General features: G+C 41.1%; 1 protein-coding gene across 7 annotated transcripts; it reads left to right on the top strand.

Moving 5' to 3' along the window:
* The first annotated feature begins 770 nt into the window (after nucleotides 1–770).
* On the top strand, nucleotides 771–13736 carry NUP35 (nucleoporin 35). Of its 7 annotated transcripts, XM_039495690.1 has the most exons (10): nucleotides 786–956; nucleotides 1866–1898; nucleotides 1959–2036; nucleotides 6892–7019; nucleotides 8898–8958; nucleotides 9615–9756; nucleotides 10323–10392; nucleotides 10487–10615; nucleotides 12406–12570; nucleotides 13042–13736. In XM_039495690.1, exons 1-10 carry the CDS (start codon nucleotides 923–925, stop codon nucleotides 13117–13119), a joined length of 918 nt encoding a protein of 305 aa, XP_039351624.1. In that variant the 5' UTR covers nucleotides 786–922; the 3' UTR covers nucleotides 13120–13736. The 7 variants fall into 7 exon arrangements, with proteins under 7 accessions (XP_039351629.1, XP_039351627.1, XP_039351625.1 ...); XM_039495688.1 differs by having other exon boundaries at nucleotides 1866–2036; XM_039495689.1 differs by lacking the exon at nucleotides 786–956 and adding an exon at nucleotides 1516–1599 and having other exon boundaries at nucleotides 1866–2036.
* The last annotated feature ends 8223 nt before the right edge of the window (nucleotides 13737–21959 follow it).

Below are 21959 nucleotides of genomic sequence, written 5' to 3'. Positions count from 1 at the left end.
TGGGGTGGTGGTTGGGTGTGTTACAGTCTCACGGTGGCCATGGGGTGGTTGTTGGGTGTGGTACAGTCTCACGGTGGCCATGGGGTGGTTGTTGGGTGTGTTACAGTCTCACGGTGGCCATGGGGTGGTTGTTGGGTGTGGTACAGTCTCACGGTGGTCATGGGGTGGTTGTTGGGTGTGGTACAGTCTCACGGTGGCCATGGGGTGGTTGTTGGGTGTGGTACAGTCTCACGGTGGCCATGGGGTGGTGGTTGGGTGTGTTACAGTCTCACGGTGGCGATGGGGTGGTGGTTGGGTGTGTGACAGTCTCACGGTGGCCATGGGGTGGTGGTTGGGTGTGGTACAGTCTCACGGTGGCCATGGGGTGGTTGTTGGGTGTGGTACAGTCTCACGGTGGCCATGGGGTGGTTGTTGGGTGTGGTACAGTCTCACGGTGGCCATGGGGTGGTGGTTGGGTGTGTTACAGTCTCACGGTGGCGATGGGGTGGTTGTTGGGTGTGTTACAGTCTCACGGTGGCCATGGGGTGGTTGTTGGGTGTGTGACAGTCTCACGGTGGCGATGGGGTGGTGGTTGGGTGTGGTACAGTCTCAAGGGGTGATGGGGGCGAGCTGGGTCTCACCACCTCAGAGCAGGGGGCATCTTGCCGGTGTAACGCGGCCGAGGGGCCAGGGTCAGTGCAAGGCACGAGGCATAGGCAGGGGTAGGGGCGTGGCTAGGGGCGAGGCGAAAGTCTGAGCGCGCCACCGTCACCACGCCTCTTCCTGCCCCCCGCGTGACGCTCCCCAAGATGGCTGCTGGGCACGCCAGGAAGTGACGCACCTAGCGCGCCCCGCGGCGGACCGAATTTCCGCTCTATTTGAAAGTGTTCGCCGCGGCGGCGGCGGCTGCTATTGTTTCCCGCGGTTCCGGGCCCTCAGCGTGATGGCCGCCTTCGCCATGGAGCTGCCGCCGGCCGGTAAACAGGGTGTCGCGGGGCTGGGGGCGGCTCCGGCTGTTACCGCGGCGCGTGGTGCGGGGCAAGTCGCGGCCGGGGGGGGGGAGGGACCGGCGTGTCAGCGGCCTGGCTCCCCGCCGTGTGCGGCGCTGCACGGCCCCGGCCGCGCTCTCCGCCTGGCCCGTGACGGTATCGCAAGGCCGCGCTGGCTCTCCCGTGTCCCGGCGTTTAGCGCTGCCGTGATGGGCGGCGATCCGAGCCGTGCAGCTGCCTACAGGCCTGGCAGCGCCTGTGGCTCCCCGGTGCGAGAGCGGCTGCGGGGCTGGCCTGGGGCAGGTCCCCTCATGGCTGCGGGATCGCAGCGCCGAGCAGCGCTTCCCTCCTGTCCTGACGGTGCCAGTCCCCACGCCCAGCACGTCGTGGCTGGAAGCTGCGCACACAAGCTACAGCAGCGCCGCGCCAGATCGTTAACGGTCCGTGGGAGTTGGGTGCTTCGTTACTTTGAAACATCCGGCCCCCAGCGACTGTCCCTTATGCAGTGACGTGACTGGGCCGGGCGACGCACCGAGGCAGGCAGGGGGGCTGGCGTTAGGCCCTGGAAGTTCCTGGGTCCATCCCTGCAGTGTGAGCGCTCTGTGCTGCAAAATGAAACGAGGAGCAGGAGGAAAGGAATATGTAAAGTTGGTTATTATTTTTTTAAAGTGATAAGAAATAACAGCTGCTATGGTCACTGAACATGCAGGTTTAGCTGGTATTGTTTCTGATTATAAAAGTAAATCCGTAATGAGGAAAGTTCTTTCATATCAATTTCACAGAACTAATTTTAACTTTCTTGTAATTTTCCATCAGACAAATTCTTTATCCTTAGGAACTGCGGTATGTTGAATCACGAACATTTCTAGATTCTTAAATTTTGTTTTACTAATACAGGAGCTGAACCAATGACTCTTGGTTCCCCCACCTCTCCAAAGCCAGGAGCTGGTGCTCAGTTCCTACCTGGATTTTTAATGGGCGATTTACCAGCTCCAATGACTCCACAACCTCGCTCTTTAAGTGGCCCTTCTGTTGGTGTGATGGAAATGAGGTCTCCTTTACTTACAGGTGAATACATTTTACTATGAAGCCTTTTGTAGAAGTAGCTGTGTATTTTTTTATTTAAAAAAAGGCTAGCTTTGATTTACCAGTCCAGTGATTTTTTGTTACAAATTTGAGTCTCCATCATTTTCCAAACTGTAGTTGCTAAAGATGGCCCCAGACGTACTCAAATTAGTTTGAATAGCCAATTATTGCAAATAAGTTTTGAACAAGTTTCATGGTGATTTAACTATGACTGTTTCAATCTAACAACATTTCCTCAAGAAGTATAATGTGAGTTTCTGCTGGCATAGGTTCAATCTGAGGTCGGACATTTGACTTGTCAAAAATAATTGGTCAGTTAAGTGGTCATAAATGGTCAAATATTTTAAAGTGCTAATTAATGTAACTGGTAAAGTGAAAGCAACTTTATAATAAAAATTATGGCACATAGGGATTTTTGTCGATATGAAATAGTATACTGCTGGCATAAATAGCTCTAGCAAAGTATGATCAAATTCGCTTTCCTGGTCAGAGGGTACATTATCCAAAAAACCCCAATAGCTGATTTGACAAACATCTGAAGCCTTTCTAGGAGTAGGAGTTTTCAGTGCTCAGCCAGCTAGAGTAGCAAAAATCTTATTAGAGGATGAAGAAATGGAATTAGCTTGACTTTCAGAAAAGGAAAAAGTGGGGGTTTATTTACAAAAGTATTTAATGAGGGTTGGTTGTTTGCTTTGTTGAAGGTGGGGGAAGTGTTGTGGAAAGTGTTAATAGATATGATACTTTTGTTTAAGGGAGAGGCTTACATGGCTGAGCATCTTTCCTCTGAGGAAGGAGGTTTAATGAGTGGATGCTCCCTCCCATATTCCCTTTTTAATTTCTGTAAATTTGTTTAGAGTGTAAAATCTTCAGGAAAGTAACCATATATTTATCTTGTTTTAATGTACATTGTAAACAGTCATGTGGATTGATGGTGTGGTACACAAGAAAAGATATACATAGAGTATTTGTTCTAGAAGATTCCAGCAGATGCTCAGCTGTCAGTTAGTTCACTTTTTCCCATACTCCTTTAAGTATGTCTACATCGTGGGGACTACAGTGATATAGCTATGGCTATGCTGGCATGCTGTGGTAGTGTAGACACCGCTTACAATGACAGGGATTTTCTGTAGTTTTAGGAACACCCTCTCTCCAAGTGACAGTAGCTAGGTTGATGGAAGCATCTCCATCACCAGAGGTTAGGTAACTATGCCGGTCAGCATTGGAGGTGGATTTATCACAACACTAAGCACCATAGCTATGTTAACCTAAATTTTAATTGCAGACCAGGTATGAGTGATCAAGACCTTAAGCAGGCTTCTTACAGATGGCACCATCATGCAGTCAGAAAGGTAGTTCTACTGCCTACGTCAGGCTGGCCAGAGCTGGGCCAGCTGGAGCGGCCTCGGTTAACTGGTTAACCAGTTAAACAATTAAAATTATATTGTTTAGTATAGATTGAATTAGGGATGTAAAGGGAGTTTGGTTTCCCACAGGTAGATTGCTGGTAAAAGTAGCTGCTCTGCTAGTTGGGAAGTTGTTTGATCAAAGCAGTGATCTGTTGTGCTAGCACAAATAAAATGAAGCTTTTGGAAACTCTTGATTTTAAAATACTATATTTTTAAGGAAGACATTACTAGTAAATCTGCTTGAGAAATTGTACATAGATAAAACTGTCATTGGGGAAGAACTAAAAATCCTTTTCAGAATATGTCGGGGTCTCTCTGACTCTTTGTTTTTGTGAGGTGCCTGTTAGCTCCATTAGATGAAGGCTGTCAAGTTAAATTGGGCATATATGGGAAAATTACTGATTACATAGGCATGTAGTAAGTAATGTATATCTACTGTTTTCCCTCCTGGCTACTGGGGAAATTGTATGATTCTGTTCTCCATCCTGACATCTGGGTGGGTCGAAGAGGCTTTACCCCTCTCTCTGCTCTTACCCAGAGGAATGCAATACTATGTCAGCTTTTCTTTCTTCCTTAGACACACTTACCAGCTTCTACATCTCTAAATCAATGTATTCAATGTCCCAGATGAAGTAGGAAATATTTGTTTCACTGAATCAACTGCATGGGTATAGTGTGAGTAGCACGCTAGTGCCACTGGGCAAAGGTTCCATTATGGAGGAGGGGGTTAAAGGTGCAGAATGCAGTACTGACATGTTCTGTCCCCTTTGAGCTATTGTGTCAATATTTCAGTATAACTGGTCTAAATATCATTTTGGACTGAAATGTGCTGTTACTTTCAGCTAATGAACTAATTGATTAGCTTTTTTAAAGTGTTCATAAATAGAAATTTCAGCAGTTTATGTTGCATTGTCCGTTAAGGACCTGAGGCTCCTGATTTTCTTAAAATACAAACTCTTCAGAAAATTACCAAAACAAATTTAGAATAACAATGTAGATTTAACTTAATCCTCCAAAATTAGGAGTTACTGCAATAGAGAATAAATTGCCACAAATTTGACGCCCCGCAAGACAGTGAAAGTAGGGCTTCCATCTAAGTCTTGAGGGATGGTTGGAGGCAAGCCATCAGATAGTCTAACTAGAAGACCCAAAATGGGGCAAGATTGAACATGTCATCTTAAATTTGGGTTAATTTAAGAGATGAGTAATCTGGAGGCATTAATTTGTTCTTTATAGCAACTTCTGGACATTTTGAGCTATTAAAGTATAAATGATTGGAGGACTTTCGGAGTATGTCTAACCAGAAGCTGGGAAGTGTGATTCCCAGCTCAGGTAGATGTACATGTGCTAGCTCTGCTTGAACAAGCACCTAAAAAAAAAAAAAAGGTGGCTGCAACAGTACAAGCAGAGTCTTGAACTAGCTGCCCAAGTACAATCCTGCCTGATGTCCTCAGAGCATGCGTGGCTGGCTATCTGTTGAGGGAACACACCTCATCAAACCCCTCAACTGATGTATAGATATACCCGCTGCTTTCTGCAGCTCACAAATAATTCATTCATAGGGAGTCTTGTAGTGCAGGATTGAGAAATATATTTGAATTGGATAACAATAGAAGTTTAGTTTAGATATTATTGACTTACCGAGTTCCACATGCACAACTATTCTCTTGAGCATGCCCATGTAAATGTTCTCTTGGGTGCATCAAGGTTCTTTAAATCAGTTTAATTTCTTGAGCTACTCTTACTATATCCTTGTGTTGTGGTGGCACCCAGAGGCTCCAGTCAGATTTGTGGTCCTGTTTTGGTTGATGCTGTATAAATTCATAGGCAGTTAGTCTTTGCCCCAAAGAGCTTACAGTCTAATTTATGACCTAACACAAATGTTACCAATTGGAGGGAAGAGATAATTTGAGCAATGATAATGAGATAGTTAAGGTGTGCATGCAGTTAAACATTTCAAAATCCTTGATGATTACTCATATAGATGTCTTAATCTCCCGTGGCCCTTTGTTGATTAAGCTCTCATGATGTGTTCTGTTTCATGCTGTAGTGCAGTTGGTTAACATAAAATGACTGTTGCGAATACTACATTGTTACTCTGCCATAAAACAGCAAGAGGTAACTGGAAATATAGTTGTTAAATAACATTAGAAATTAGAAGAAAATGAAAAGGAACATCTAAATGATTTGGGTTAGATGGGTTTAGAACAGGGGTCGGCAACCTTTCAGAAGTGGTGTGCCGAGTCTTCATTTATTCACTCTAATTTAAGGTTTCGCGTGCCGGTAATACATTTTAACATTTTTAGAAGGTCTCTTTCTATAAGTCTATAATATATAACTAAACTATTGTTGTATGTAAAGTAAATAAGGTTTTCAAAATGTTTAAGAAGCTTTATTTAAAAATAAATTAAAATACAGAGTCCCCTGGACCGGTGGCCGGGACCCGGGCAGTGTGAGTGGCACTTAAAATCAGCTCGAGTGCCGCCTTCGGTTTAGAAGGTCCTCTAACTTTGACATTGCAAAAATCAGTGCAGTTGTAAGACTACTCTCTAGGATCAGTTTACGTCTTTAGGTAGTGTAGTTCATGACTATTTTAAAAAAAAATAAAAAAATCTGTGATTATCCTGTTGTACATTCATACTATGGTAATCTTAGTGCAAACAGTCCTCAAATCCTGCTATTGTACTATATCCAGATACATTAGGCATCTAGCATTTCATATGTTGTCCAAGCATCAACAATGAAACCAAGTGACAAATTAGGGTTGGGATGTTTGTATTACAAGCTTAGTATTAACACTTGTACATTAATACTATTTTTCTGACAAAGTACATAGACCACACTCTGACAATGTCCACAGAAATGCAAAACAGAATTCACAATTTAAAGTCACTTCACTTTCTGTGAGTGGATAGTAGTAATCAAAACTCGTGTCATATAATCTTTGAAGTTATCGGATATATTCCCCTATTGCTGTAGTGTTGTGCCATACAGTATTTTTTCATGCTGTGTTCTGTATAACTTTAAATGTTATAAGCAGCAAATGCATTGCCACTGGAAGACCATTGGGTAATTATTAGGGACTGGGTTTTGATATCCTTCCTCATGTTGAGTAGTACTTTGTAAAATGCCCCATTTACTTCAATGGGACAACTGAAGGCGTTAGTGCTACTCAGAGTGAGTGATAGTGTCAAAATCTGGCCCTTTGATCTATCCGATTCTGAAACAAGTGTACAAGTGGTTGAACAGTCTGTTCTTAATTTATAGAAATTAGGTGTCGAGGGAGGGGTGGGGCAGACAATTAAACTAACTGGACAGTCTGTGATCAGATGATTGCTAAGTGTTTGAATGTCAAAAGGCTAGAGTTTCAAAATTAATCTGGTGGAGTAAATGGAAATGATAGGCTTTCTACTTGCTCCTTTCCGTTGCAGGTGGATCTCCTCCACAACCAGTAGTTCCTACACATAAGGATAAAAGTGGTGCTCCCCCTGTTAGAAGTATATATGATGAATTATCTAGTCCAGGACTTGGATCTACACCTCTAACCTCAAGAAAACCAGTAAGTGGTAATCTTAAAGGTTAGTTGCAAAGCTAAACTGAAACTTGAGTTAACTTAAGTAGTGACTGTCTTTACTTCCCAGGTTGAGTGCAGGCATTTGATTCATACAATTTTTATTTCAGTGTTTAATGCCGCTCATGCTCTGGTTAGTGAGGGGCTTCAGCTCCTGAATCTTAACTTAACTCAATTTTCACTTTAGTCTGGTTACCTTAATCTGACAGACAAGCACTGCAATATTAGCATGTATCTCCTTTCGTTTTTTATCTCTCCCTCCATATGACTTTGGAGGGTGAAATATGAAATCAAGGAATTTCTCTTGAAACAAAACAGTCACGTGTCTTCCATCAGACCAGAAGTTACATATCTTTACATGTTTGTCACAGCTTAATTAAGACTTAAAATACAGGAAGACAAAATATTTCTAATTTTTTGGGGGTATCAATAATGCAACAAAAAATTAGCATAAATGAGATGGCAGCATTCTGTCGCAGCAATGGGGCACTGCCAGCAATAGCAAGTCATCTTAATGCTTTTCAGTTAAATTCTGTTGAGTGAAATGCCTGGTTAAACTTTCAGTTTCTGAAGTAGGCCATCATCAACAGGCCAGAAGTAAGATTTCTGGAAGGTCAATTCAGTAACCTGTCACTCAGCCTCTTGATTCGTAATAAGAGAGCAAATACTTTCACTAGAAAACTCTTCTGTTGTTAAAGAGAACTGACTTAACTCTATTGATTTGTACTTGATTCTGCATAGAACATAGGCATGTTTTCTGGCATAAGGATCTTAAATTGAAAATAAGTTATTTTATGAAGGGGAGAAGCCACTAATGTAGACTGAAGGGCTGGAGACTTCCCAGAATGCATACCAGTTCTTTCACTATAGTTAATAGCGCCTGTTAAATTTAAAAGTACTTCTGTTTTCTTAATCATATTTTGTATTTAAGAAAAAACATGCTGCCTTTAATGTTGAAAGTGCATTGTTGAAGCCCTTACTTAAAAAACTAGGTTTCTCAAAAGGAAATGTCAAACTTCTGAATCCTCTGTTTCAATTTGGAAGAGGGTAAAGAAGAGAATAGCTAGCATAGGGTAAAAGTCATTCAGGGGTCGGTAATCCAACTGAGTGTTCTCGTCATACTGCAGATGTTGCTGAAGCTTACAACTGAGTGAAGGGAAGGGGACGTACTAACTTAAAGAACTGATAGACACAAGTGAGGCCTCTCATTTGATATGTTTTGTGAATATTTATTAAGGTGTTGCAGTGAGTTATGTTTACTTAACTCTTCAAAATAATGAAAGGTCTTTGGGTATAGATGCAAAATACTTATTCATTCTTAGCAAAACATCGCTGTTTATAGGAGAGCTGACTTTTACTTGAGTAGTTCAGAGGCCCCTCAATCTGTGGTGTGCATAAATGTCCCTATTTTATGATAATTGGTTGCTGTCTAGATGGCAACTGCCTTATGAACAAATTTATAAGCAGTGTGCTATTCACAATGTTTCCCCAATGTGAAATAGTTACTAGGGGAGTTCACTGTGTAAAAGAATAGGAGTTAGATACTTAGTCAGAAGACGTGTAGTCAATTGCACTTTATTCCACAAGGATAAACATTCATTCATTATCTACCAATTGAGGGTTATTTGGATATACAAGGAATTTACTAGGGTATATGAATTATAGCATGTTAGGATCCGCTTAATGGGTTTGCACAATTGTTTCACTAGCTGCAAGCAGAAGAATATTTGGTTTAAATTGATATTGGGGCAAAAATTTAACCTTTTCTCCTGATTTTTAACAATTGGGCTGAAAACTGGTCTTTTCTTTTCATAGTCAGTATGTACCTGCAACTATGATTTGTTACTTTTCTGTATTTTAATGCAGCCCAGCTATTCTGTAACGCAGAGTCCATTGGTTGGAACTATGCCAGCAACCCCTGGAACAGGTAGACATCCTGTCAAATTGCTTGCTATACTTCTGTTAGCATGGTAGAGGGCCAACTCTGGCTGAACTCTTTCACTTTTTTGTAAATTTGCCTTGCAAATAAGTAGCATTCTTTCCGCTTGCAGGCGATAAGTGTGAGCAGGAAAGTACTGCCTTGTTTGTTGTTACAATACTGCAGCCAGAACAAGAACTATGCGGTAGAACTCCCTCTGCTGTATTGAACACAGAGGCAGAAGTGGCTGCTTTTAAGGAATACTATGGAGGATGAGACATGGTGCCACCATTCTAAAGCCTCCTCATTTCCTTGTATGAACCCAGCGGCGTCTTGTAAAGCTTTCTGCTGGGTTCTTTGTTCCCACAGTAGCCTCTGCACAGTAGATGCAGGATCAGGATTTGGCCCCATTTCTAGCAGCAGCCAACGAAGGTGTGGTAAGTAGCTCAGTCACAGAGCTTAGCAACGTGTTTTCAAATTTTACTAGTCTGAAGTGTGAGTTAATGTTGTTCTACTGTGTTTATGAAAATAAATCACCTAATTTTTCCTACTAAAATAATCTTGATATCAAATTTATACTCTTAGGTGCCTAGCTTTCTACACTACTCTGACTAGCTTAGTTACAATAGCAATTTATTGAAACCAATCCTATTTCAATTTAACAGCCACAGGTGTATTTAGTCCTGCAAGTATTGGACAGCCCAGAAAGACTACACTGTCTCCTGCTCAGCTGGATCCTTTCTACACTCAAGGGGATTCTTTAACCTCAGAAGACCATCTCGATGATACCTGGGTAACTGTATTTGGGTGAGTGATCTGCAGCATTTTTCTAAGAAATCTAATGGCAAAGTCCTTATATTTGGCTATTCTGTTTGAGTACCAGTACATATAGATGTACAAACTATACATTTTTCAGTGATGTATGAGTTTTAATTACTTTAATTTTCTACACTACAGTACACTGAAATTTAACTTGCTTCTTAGGAAGTGGGTGAGAGTGGGGAGTGCAAGGCCAGAAAGAAGCAGCAGTAGGACATTGTGTTGGAGTACTAGCAATCACAGGACTCGATCCTCAAAGCCAGGAGACAGCAAGTGAATACATCTGCTAAACAGTAAAGTGGCTTCCTTAGGAAATCTGCACATCATTCTCTTCATGCAAAAGTGTAGATGATAATGAGCCAATAAGATCTAGAACATTCTGTTATCTTAAATACTGTTTCAGAATCAGTGCTTAATGAACAGTTCAGCTGATGATGTACTTTTGGGAATTCTGCCAAGGATATATATTTCAGCAAAACATTATAGAATATTTAGTGTGTTCTATAATAGTTTCTCACTGAACAGCATTTGAGTATCTTGTCTGTTGCTTTCAGGTTTCCTCAAGCATCTGCTTCCTATATTCTACTACAGTTTGCACAGTATGGAAACATATTAAAGCATGTGGTAAGTCTTATGTTGACTATCTCCTAAAAACATATGGTAATTTGTTCATTCTTCAAATACTAAATTTCACTACTTCCAACCAAAACCGAGACAGATGTCCAATACAGGAAACTGGATGCATATTCGGTATCAGTCCAAACTGCAAGCCCGGAAAGCCTTAAGCAAAGACGGAAGGATTTTTGGTGAATCTATCATGATCGGAGTCAAGCCTTGTATAGATAAAGTAAGTTAGCCATCCATTCTGTTTGGAATGACAAATTAAATTACAAGGCATCTTTGTTTTGGTCTCTTCCTTGCTTTTTCTTTTCCAGAAGCATGTAGATTGGGGGGGGAGGGGAAAGGGTTCATATGTTAAATCAGGTGGCATACATCAGTAATTTGCAGTAGTAGAGTCCTTTGTTATCTGAGGACTTAACATGGAAACTAGAACGGTGTACAGCAGTGTTACCCACTTCACAGCCTTAAGTGTGGTGTATATTAATTCATCTAAAACTGCAGGGGAAATGTAGCTGGGTGGTATGCATTTACCCGAGTTGGAATTTGATTCACTAGGATTAACACTTTGCTGGTTACTAACTACTACATTTAGTAGTTCTGCAATTTCACATTTGAGTTCCTTCAGTACTCTTGGGTGAATACCATTTGGTCCTGGTGACTTACTTTTTAGTTTATCAGTTTGTTCCAAAACCTTCGCTAAATGATACCTCAATCTGGGACAGTTCCTCTGATTTGTCACCTAAAAAGAATGGCTCAGGTTTGGGAATCTCCCTCATATCCTCAGCCATGAAGACCGATGCAAAGAATTCATTTAGTTTCTCCACAATGGCCTTATTGTCCTTGAGCGCTGCTTTAGCATCTGGATCATCCAGTGGCCCCACTGGTTGTTTAGCAGGCTTCCTGCTTCTGATGTACTTAACATTTTTTTTTTTGACTATTCTTTTTGAGTCTTTGGCTAGCATATATACTTTGGAAACTATATATATCCCCATCCAAAACAGTACAGACACATTTTGTAATTGTCTCCTCTACACTAAGAGGAAAGCACGCCTACCTGTTTAAACGTCAATTCCTGCAGCACTCTGGCTATCTTGGCAGTCTTATCTATATACTTGCTTGAGCTGACTGTGCTGTCAGATGTAATGGGGTTCAAGTGTGGCTGTAAACCATCTAAAGGGAAGAGTTAACCTACATACCAGATTAAAGGGGGTGAGGGATGAGCAGGAATAATGTAGGACTGGGGAAATACAACTGAATGGGAGTAGGCGAAGGAACGATTCTGCTCAGAAAATCCTCTAAACAGGACTGAGACCTATTCTTGCCCCAGCTCTAATGGGCTGGCTGTCAAGAAGCTTGTCTTGTGTTGCAGAATCAAAAAATAAAAGGAGGGAAAAAAAATCTTTGGAAAGACAAAATATAAACCTCTGTTCTGGAAAAAGCCATCGGATCACTAACTCTACAGATAACCCAGGATTGTTTGGCAGTAGACTCATGGAAGGATGAAGGGTTGAGTTGACACTACCCAGGTTTGAATCCACAGCATTTAGGTATTTAACACCCAAAATTGGACCCGCTACAAGCTTGTTGAGACTTGCTTTTAGTTTATTTATAAATCACTAAAATCATGTTGTTGTCTGTACTGTTTCCAGATTTGGTCGTGATGTTATCTTGAAGGCTAGTAAATCATTAGTTCACCACTAGCTTATACTAGCATCATTCAGTTCTTTTAAATGAGCATTTTTCTTACTGCTGCTCTGTGCATTAATGTTCATTGTAGAACATGTACTGGTAGTTCAGTGTCTGGTACACTGTCTGTAAATATCTTACATACATACTCTTCATTGAATACATAATGGCAACTTTATTAGAGTCCTGGTCCAACTTGAGCTACTGGGTTATTACTTTTTGTCAGATCAAATCCAGTTACTGCATTAACTGGAATTAAACTGATATGCACCTAGTATTTGCTTACAGTTTATTGACATTTAAATAGCCTATTTCCCCCTCTCTTTCAAGAGTGTGATGGAAAGTTTTGACAGAGGCTCTGCATCCTCCATGTCTTCAGTCTTCACGCCACCGACAAAAACCTTAGGCACACTGATGCAGCCTGCAAGTACTCCAAGGATTTCTACAATGAGACCTCTTGCAACAGCATATAAAGCTTCCACTAGTGACTATCAGGTATTCTGAGAGGGTAGAGAGCGACAAAGGTTACAAAATACTTAAGCAGATTTCCAAAAAAGGAATTTGTATTTTTCTTGACTTTCTCAAGGTAAACTGCAACAGAAACAACTAAGCGAAAAGACACGCTGAATGCATGTTTGTAGTTTCTGTACTGAGTAGTGGGGACATCAGCACATCGTTCTAGACGTAACTCATTTTTCATCTCCACCTGTACTTTGCTCCTTTCCCACTTGTCAAGGCAGTTTTTTTCAAACTTGCCTACATAGCCTATCCATCTGTCAAAAAGCTTTCAGGATGACTTTTTTTTTAAGAAGGCCAGCTTCTTACCTCATCTGTTCATTCCAAGAAGTTGAATTTGTGTTGAGACCAATAGATGCCCAGTTTTACAGTCATAGTAATTCTAAGGGCTCGGGTGTGTCAATAGAATGAATGCATGCTGGCTGACCAAGTGTTTTCTGTTTCTTCTAGGTGGTTTCTGACAGACAAACCCCAAGGAAAGATGAAAGTATTGTATCTAAAGCTATGGAATACATGTTTGGCTGGTAATAAGCAATGGAAAGTATTACACTAAAACACAGGGCTACAAATAAACTGCCCGCTTCCTGGTTAGTTGTATAACCACTCATGGCAGTATTTCAGCTTCCCTTCATACCAGTTATGCCTTCTGAGAGGAGAATTCAGCATTCATTGTTTGCACTTTAAATGATGGCAATGTACACAGCGTTTTAAGATGTTAATCTTAAACTAATCAGTGTAAATACAAGTGGTCTCTTGCTGTTTGTGCTCTAGTGATTGCATGACTTCAGGAAAAAAGTCAGTACTGATTTGCTATAAGTTATGGAATTGTGTTAATTATACTTTCCAGTAAAGTGAGAATGTATAAATGACAACTCAGTTCACTGTTTCCCAATAATGTAACAATGTTTCTTAATCTTTTCTGGAAAGATGGTAAGTGTTTTGCAGGATGAACACTATGTATTCTAGTAAAATAAGGGATTTTTCTTGGGCTACCAATTTTAAAATGAATGTTAAATTTTAATTTGGATGCTGTTTAATACTTCTCTGTTTATATAAAGTTCATCTGGGAGTCCCATTCTAAATGTTCATAACAGCCTTTTAAACTTTTTAACTTACATTTTCCTAATAAAATTTAAATAAGAGTTTGCAAAGTTGAGTTCTTTTAAAAGCTTGCGTGACCCATGTGTTCATGAACTTCCCATTTGTCTGACAGATTTGAGCCAGGCATATTACATGTACCACCTGAACTTACATGGCACTGTATCAGGGTTGAGGTAGCCAGTAAACCAAATGAGTGAATTTAATTTGCGTAAATTGGAATTAGTAACACTATTAAGATTTAAATTTGCAGCTACTAAGAAACTAATGTAGTAGTGCACTGTACCACTTATTAATACCTTATGCTTTATTTAGAAAAGATCAAAAATATGCTACACAAACTTGTATGTTTCACCAGGATTAAATTACATCCTCCCCTTGAGTGCACAAGACATGCCCGCTTCTCACCATGTTCAGCACACTACCGTTTGAAACAAGCAGTTAAAAATATCCAACTGCAATGGCAAGTGGAAAAAATTCCTAAACTGTAACTTGGCCAGAACAAGGACTAAACTAAGTACTGCAGGGGGCCAGAGCCTTTTTCATGATAAGACTTTCTAATGAAGAAGCTATTTCTGGTATGTTGGCAGAGTAGTGAATCAAAGGGTAGAATGCTGTCTTTTGAATTACCAACATACTTTCCTTCCGTACCTAGGACTTTCCTGAGAGGTGGCCTATTTGGTACTGAGGAGGCTTCACCCTACATTATGTGAGATCCATGATCATAGATTGAGATGTGGTTAAATACAGTTTATTTTTTCTATGTTTACTCAAAGGGAAAAATCTTGCCTCCTACACTACTACTCCTGCACACAGTTACAAACTTCATCCTGACTCTGTAAATTTCCCTTTCTCAAGGTGCTTTAGAGGAAACTTCTTTCCCCTCAATAAGCTTAACATGTTTCAATTAGTATTGGGCTCTAGTAATAGCTCCTCAGAATTCAGTTCTACAGCTGATGGCAACTCCTTTACCTTGGGGAAGCATGTGGCTCAGTGCACCACTGATACTTGTATCCCAGCAGTTTGTACTTGGTTCCAGAGTATATCAAAGTAGGTGCATGTGTCCTTACTCCCAAATAGAAACCAACTATACATGGTACATCCTAGAGCTTACGCAAAATTGGGAACATAAAACCGTGTGGAACATATGCAGTCTTAAGCCTTGTCTAAATATGTATTGCACCAGTTTAAGATAAATTGGCTTTTAAACTGACTTAAACCAGTGCAAAACACAGCAGAGACACTATTAGTTTAGGAGTAGCTTATGGTGGTTTAGCTTAAACTTGTTCTTAATTGACTCAAGCTAATTTGATTGAAATGCCAACATATAGTTAAACTAGTGCACAAAGCTAGTTTTAAATAACCTTTATACAAGCAGTTTCATCTGCTTAACTAGACCAGCCCTGTGCTCCTTTTGAGCCATTGTATTGTGTATAATAGCTGGTGCCTAGTAAAGAGCTGTCCTTTTGTTGGAATCTAAACAGGGACAAGCAATCACCTGTTGTCTATTAATCAGTATGTTGGGTTCCAGTTGCTCCTTAATTGCAGTCCCCAATACACCTGCTCAAAATGCAATACCTTCTCTCTGGCCCCAGCTTCCAAACAGCCTGTTAAACAGATGAGCCCATACAGAAAACAGGTAAGGAAACTTTTTTGTGACAACTGGCAAAGTACAATCTTTCCTCCTATAGACTCCCATGACTTCCACAGAATTCTTGGTGTACTTTATTTAGCTGCTCACTTTTGATCTCCAGTGTTCCACTCGGCTCTATCTCCTTTCTTGCTCACTCTCCCTCCCTTCACTGAACTTAGAGCTCAAGATCATTTGTTCACTAACTAAACTGCTGAACAATTTGATGGCTCACACTGTTCCAAGTACCAGATTTTAGCTTCTTGACTGCTGCTATTCTTTTGTCTTATTTCTCATGGAGTTTAGGATGACTTTTCTGCCCAGACTGGCACCTTCACACACTCCCCCACCCTCCATCCCCCATTGATGTTGTCTGTACATTAAAACTGCTTAGGAATGTTGGATATTGGTTCACTTTTCTTTGTAGGCAAGGAGAAAACATGCTCAGGATCAATACACTTTGCTTCTACTGTCTAACTTCTGCTGTTCTGTTGCTGATTTAGGTTCTTCCTGGACTGACTTGGAGTTGTATCACACGCTTGTTACAATATGTTTCTCCAGATAGTGTCTAATGGTGTGCTGAGTAGCTGTATTCATTTTATTTGTAGACTAGCTCACTTAAAATGGAATGCTCATCATGAATATAGTAAGAATTATCTAATGTCTTACACACTCAAAACACTGCATGAAATGCAAGGGGAGGAGTTTCAAAAATGCCTAGAGCATTTAGAGTATTGTAGCCCTGTTGGTTCCAGGATGTTAGAGAGACGGTGGTGAGATAATCTTTTTCTGGACCAGCTTCTGTTGCTGAAAGATACAAGCTTTTGATATCGATGGGTCCTGTACATGCCTATCACTACATGTGTGCACTAAATGCCCCAACAATCATCACATTCTTGAATGAACTCTCACAGAAAAATAAAAAACAAAACCCACCATAACCTGTGGGTGAACACTTTTCACAAAACAATTACTCCATATCTGACCTCTCAGTCCTCTTCCCAAAGGAAACCTGAACACCAACTTCAAAAAATGAGCCTGGGAGCTTAAATTGGTAACTTTGCAAGATTCTGAAAATCATGGTCTTAGTATAAAACAGAATTTATGGCTTATTAAAAGAATCTTTAACCCACTAGCTCTTCTTTTTTGGTTTCTATTTATGTCTTGCAGGGATGTTAATGGGCCATTTTACCTTGAATATGTGTGTTAACTACTTATACTAAACATTCTGTTCCACCTTGTGTTTAGCTGTGACATTCTGAAGACTGACCTGAAGAGCTGTGTGTAAGCTCAAAAGCTTGTCTTTCACCAACAGAAATTGGTCCAATAAGAGAGATTACCTCACTCACCTTCTCTCTCAAGTATTTAGACTTCTGGGGACTTGTGCTCCTAAATCCCATAGGTGCTTTTGAAAATCTCCAGCCTTCTTTTGTCAAGGCCAGAGGGTGAGTTACAGGAGAACTGGCATTAGAAATTTAGGAGTTGTTCCTGTCCTGTGCACTTAGTACTACTGCTTTATAATGGAAAAGTATAGGTACAGATAGCTGACTTGCATTGTACCTGGAATTAAGGGGCCATTTTGTAAAACTACTACAAGCTACTCTTAGTATGACCTTTTATGAGTGATGTACTTGAATATTCGGATGCTAATACTTTAACTGAACTACTGAATTTATTAACCTTAATCTTGGATATTGTGGATTATGTACTATAGGTATCTTATAATTTTTAAACCACACTTTGTACTTTTGGGTAACTTAAGCATTATACCCAGATGTACAGACACTCTCTTTAACCTGTGTATTATAAAATGTTAACATTAGCTTTAATACATTTTTTAAATCTGTTCTTATTCAATGTCAGGTTCCCCTAGGCCCCAATCCTGCAAACTGAAATGTATTTGGCTCAATTGACTTCAATGAGGCTTTGTGCTGACTGGGAGATCTACCCACGTGGGACCAAGGCCATAATTTTAAACATTTTTTTCATAAATATTCAACATATTGTTTAATCTTTCCTGCTACAACTGAGTCAGCTTAGTCAAAGGCTTGATTGTCATATCTACGATTATGTCCTAATTCTATACAGTTTTAAACTCTTCATTAGTAGAGTCCTGTAGCCTCGGCTATTTCATATCCATTTCATGAACAATTTAGTTGGCAGTGTCCTTTTTGCAGGCAAGTTCATTCCTGGGTAATAGATGAGATCATAACCACCTCTCATCCCAAAATTTACAACCTGCTTTTAGGTAACTTTCAATTTGGTAACTTTTTGCCCAGATGAACAACTATAGAACACAAATGTGAATGATCAAAAGTTATTTTAACTGTAGTATGTATGTGTTTATTTCTCTAACTGAAAATACAATTTCTACTTCATGTTGTAGACTATCTCCACCTTGTGGCAGCTTTTTAGAACTGTCTGGTTTGCAAGTTTTATAATTGAATTGGAGGTTAAACTTCACACAACAGCAGTTAATCTTGATGTACCAATGTATATGTTAAACCTATGTGCGTAAACAATACCAGAAGAAAAAAGCACATCTTTTACAAAAGAAATGTAATAAGTTTTCCTCTAGACCAGCAACGGCGTGGGCAAAAGAGAAGGAAAGTACAGAGCCAGTGTATATATAACAGAAATGTTCTTACCCCAAGTAGCAAACAAATTACAAGGGATGGCTTATGTGTCTAAATATTAGGCTTGAACTATACTGTGTCTGGAACCTCACTTAAGTTCCATCAGTATTTACTCATTTATTGAATTTCCAGAGAGATTCTTATGCTCAGATGCTGTTTTTGTCTAGTGAACATTATTTATTTGTATTGTAGGAATGCCTACAGCTACCACCCAGGGCTGCATTGTGCTAGGCACTGTTCAAACACATCAGCGCTCCCATGATTCCTTTTTGTAAGGATAAGGGGTTGTCCACTTCTAGTCCTTTCTATCCCCTCCTCTGTACCTCTCTAGCTCAATAAAATAAACTGCCTTTGTGGTAGTGTATATGGGTAGCTTGTAAAGTGCCTTGGGCAAAGAGTTTTTAGATAATGTAAAATAGTATAAGCACAGTTCTTGGTAAAAAGCCTTTTAGTTCTATAAAATTGTGTTTTAAGTACTAGAAAGGCCATTAATACAGATTTTGCCAGCAGGTGCTAAGAGAGAAATAACATTCATCAGGTGTACAAATGCACCTTGAGTGCTTTTACCTGCCCTCATAGTAGCTGCAACCAATTAAGAAAGACACTAACAGTGTCCCACAAATTAGAACTGATGGCCTCACACAAGAAGTGTGCGTGCAGTGATTTGAATGATGAGAGGGAAGCTGGTGCACAAGGGAGGGAGATGCATGGGAGGAGGCACAAAAATGAGGGGAACAAATACAAAAGGGTGCTCAGAAGAGGGAATGAGACAAATATAGGCAACAACAGGAGGAGGAGGAGGAATTCCACCCAAGCAGAAATATAGCCATGGCAGATCTAGTAGAGCCTTGAAGATGAAGATGGGAAACATAAATACCTATAGTGAGTGGACCTCAGTGAAAGAATTCAGAGGGGCAATTGTTAGAACATAGATATTCAGGCTTGCCTGTAAAGGCCTATGCTTTAAGAATTTAGATGTATTTTTATCACTTAGCTCAGGGGTGGGCAAACTTTTTGGCCCGAGGGCCTCATCTGGGTGGGGAAATTGCATGCAGGGCCATGAATGTAGGGCTGGGGGAGGGGGTTGGGGTGCAGGAAGGAATGTAGTGTGTGGGAGGGGGTATGGTGTGCAGGAAGGGGATCCTGGCAAGGTTGAGGCAGAGGAGAGGTGTGGGGTGTATGAGGGGGCTCAGGGAAGAGGGTTGGGGTGCAGGAGGAGTACAGGGTACAGCAGGGTGCTCAGGGTGGTTGGGTGCAGGGGGGTGCGAGGTGCAGTTGGGGTGCAGGAAGAGTCCGGCAGGGAATTGGGGGGAAGGGTGTAGGAGGAGGCTCAGGGCAGGGGGTTGGGTGTAGGAGTGTGGGGTGCAGCAGGGGGTTGGGGTGCAGGCTCCAGCCTGGCGCCGCTTACCTGTAGTGGCTCTGGGGTGGCAGCGGCATGCACTGGGACCAGGGCGGGCTCTCTGCCTGCCTGCCCTGGCCCTGCGCTGCTCCCGCAAGCAGCCTGCACCACATCCCTATGGTCCCTGGGGGAGAGGGGGGCAGAGGACTCCATGCGCTGCCATCGCCTGTGGGTACCTCCCTGAAGCTCCCATTGGCCATGGTTCCTCATGAGAGGTTTGAGGGAAGTACCCACAGGCGAGAGCAGCACGCGGAGCCCTCTGTGCCCCCCCCCCACCGCCCAGGGGCCGCAGGGACGTGGTGCCGTCCGCTTCCGGGAGCGGTGCAGGGCCCACAGCACCAAGGGGGTGGCAATCCCGTGGGCCGGATTCAAAGCTCTGACGGGCCAGATCTGGCCCACGTGCTGTAGTTTGCCCACCCCTGACTTAGCTAGTTACAGGGGTATAAAAACAAAGAATCAAAATCACAGTCCGCCTGTGTATGGACCTTGTCTCACTAGGATAGTCTGAGGCCTTGTTCTTAGGCTAAGGCCTTTGGCTAAGCAGCAGGGGAAGCCATAAGCTGGGAAGCGAACGGTCACATCCTCACATCCCAAACCAGTCACATTGAAATAAGGTGATATTGGGCTGTTAAGAAAATGACCCTGTCCTGATAGTGCCCATCACCACCACTAGATAAAGAAAGAGATCTTCAGATGGTTAAAGGAAAACTTAGTTTGATAGCATCCTGTCTGGCAAGAAATCACTTATCAGTGGTTGTGGTTGTGAAACCCTCATTTGTGTATTGTTTTATCTTTATGACCCCCACTTTTCTATTGTTCATCTGTCTGGTTCTCTAATTGTTTCTGTCTGCTGTATAATTAATTTTGTGACGTGTAAGTTAATTAGGGTAGTGGTGTATAAATGGTTAGATAATTATGTTGCAATATGTTAGGGTTGGTTAGTTAAATTTCAGTAAAATGATTGGGTAAGGGGTATAGCTGAGATTACTATATAAATTGAGGGCAAACAGGAAGTGGGTGGAAAAAAAATTGGAATCATACTTGCATGAAATTAACCCCAATAAACATCACATTGTCTGCACTTTGGACTTCTGGTCTTTTGCTGCTTGCTGTCTGCGTGACAAGAACCAGGGAAGTGGGAGGGAAAGCCCTCTAACAGCAATGACAAAGTCAGAACAGCAGGAGGGGAAGATAATTTAACAGCAGCATTTTGTATGATGTGGATTAGGGCAAAATGAGATGTGAAGACAAAGTTTCAGTAGATTAGAGGTGGCAAAGGCAAGGGCATGTATTTTAATGATAGAGTTGGAAAGTAAAGAACAAATTTTAGAGATGACACATAGGATGAAGTGACCAGGTCAGGTAAGAGCCTAGAAAGAGGGACTGCCTGAATATGACACTGAAATTGCTAGTTTGTGTGATGGGGAGGCTGTTGAATATCATTATTGATATGGTTATAGGTCTGGATAGCTTAGCCTGAACTGTTTTGTTTGTTACGTACGAAAATACAATTTAAAAACCACTGTTCAAGAACTGACAATGAAGAATGAGGAAATTCCAAGATAAGGTTTAAGTTTGGAATTTTTTGGGTTTAAATAAAATCTTAATATGTTTCTTACATGTAATTTATTTTTAAAAATATTGTTAACAGCACTAAACAAGTGTAACAACAACCAACCCTCCTGCCTCCCCCAATACCTTTTGAAATATCTATAGAATTTTTTGATTTGAGAAGTGAGTAGGCCCATTCTGGTGATTCTTTTGTCCCCCATTCAATGTAGCAGTTTTGCACAGCTGTTAAGCATTGACAACATACATAATAACCTGCAATGAGTGGTGTGGATCCATTATAATTTTATGACTGCCTCGCAATATAGAGTGTATTGAAAAGTACTGCTGTGCATTAGCAGTTAGTGCTGCCCTAATGTGGATAAGTGCTGTTCAAATGTATACCTTTGTGCACACATTATTGATTAGTAGCATGCAAATGTTCGCTATTAAAATGGAGTAAAACTTTTTACTAAGAGGGATTTTATATGCTATCTACCTAGGAGTAGGTAAAAATAGGCCAATCTTATTTGAAGAAAAAAATTAAACTACTACTTCTAGTCTGCGAATTTATATTCCAAGTTTCAAAGTAAAGTCTGATCTACACAGTTTTTGTAATCTGTAACTATTCCAGTTAGCGGTGTGATTTATATTTTTACTGATATAGTTATGCCAGTACAACCCCTAATGTGGACACAGTGATGCTGTTATACCAGGAATGCTGGTATAGGAATGGCTATACCAGTATAAGCACATTTATACCAATAAAATTGCATGCATACTGGTGTGTGTGGGGGGCGGGGGAGGGGGGTGTTGGACCTCCTGTAACAATTCAAGCAGTACAACTTTGTGTGTAGAAAAACTACATTAAAGCATAGATGGCACCTGTGCTATACTACGAGATTAGTAATGGACGAAGAAACAAGAAATGCCATCAGGATGTTTATTTTTTCATACAGGCTGCCATTAGGCCATAGATTATGTGCTCTCCAAAAAATTTGGATTTTCTGTGCCTGTGATGCAAGGTACAGATAGCTCTGGCTAGATAAAGTAAACA

Source organism: Mauremys reevesii, linkage group 11 (assembly GCF_016161935.1).
Source record: "Mauremys reevesii isolate NIE-2019 linkage group 11, ASM1616193v1, whole genome shotgun sequence".
Classification (NCBI taxonomy): Eukaryota; Metazoa; Chordata; order Testudines; family Geoemydidae; genus Mauremys; species Mauremys reevesii.
Note: the sequence above shows the minus strand (reverse complement) of the source record. Positions and strands in the feature narration are given on the sequence as shown.

Bases quoted from the DNA above. Each gene is read 5' to 3' on its own strand.
- NUP35 (XM_039495688.1), top strand. From the start codon at position 923: ATGGCCGCCTTCGCCATGGAGCTGCCGCCGGCCG. The intron at 957-1,865 runs GTAAACAGGGTG...TTACTAATACAG, and splicing joins CATGGAGCTGCCGCCGGCCG to GAGCTGAACCAATGACTCTT. The intron at 10,393-10,486 runs GTAAGTCTTATG...AAACCGAGACAG, and splicing joins GAAACATATTAAAGCATGTG to ATGTCCAATACAGGAAACTG.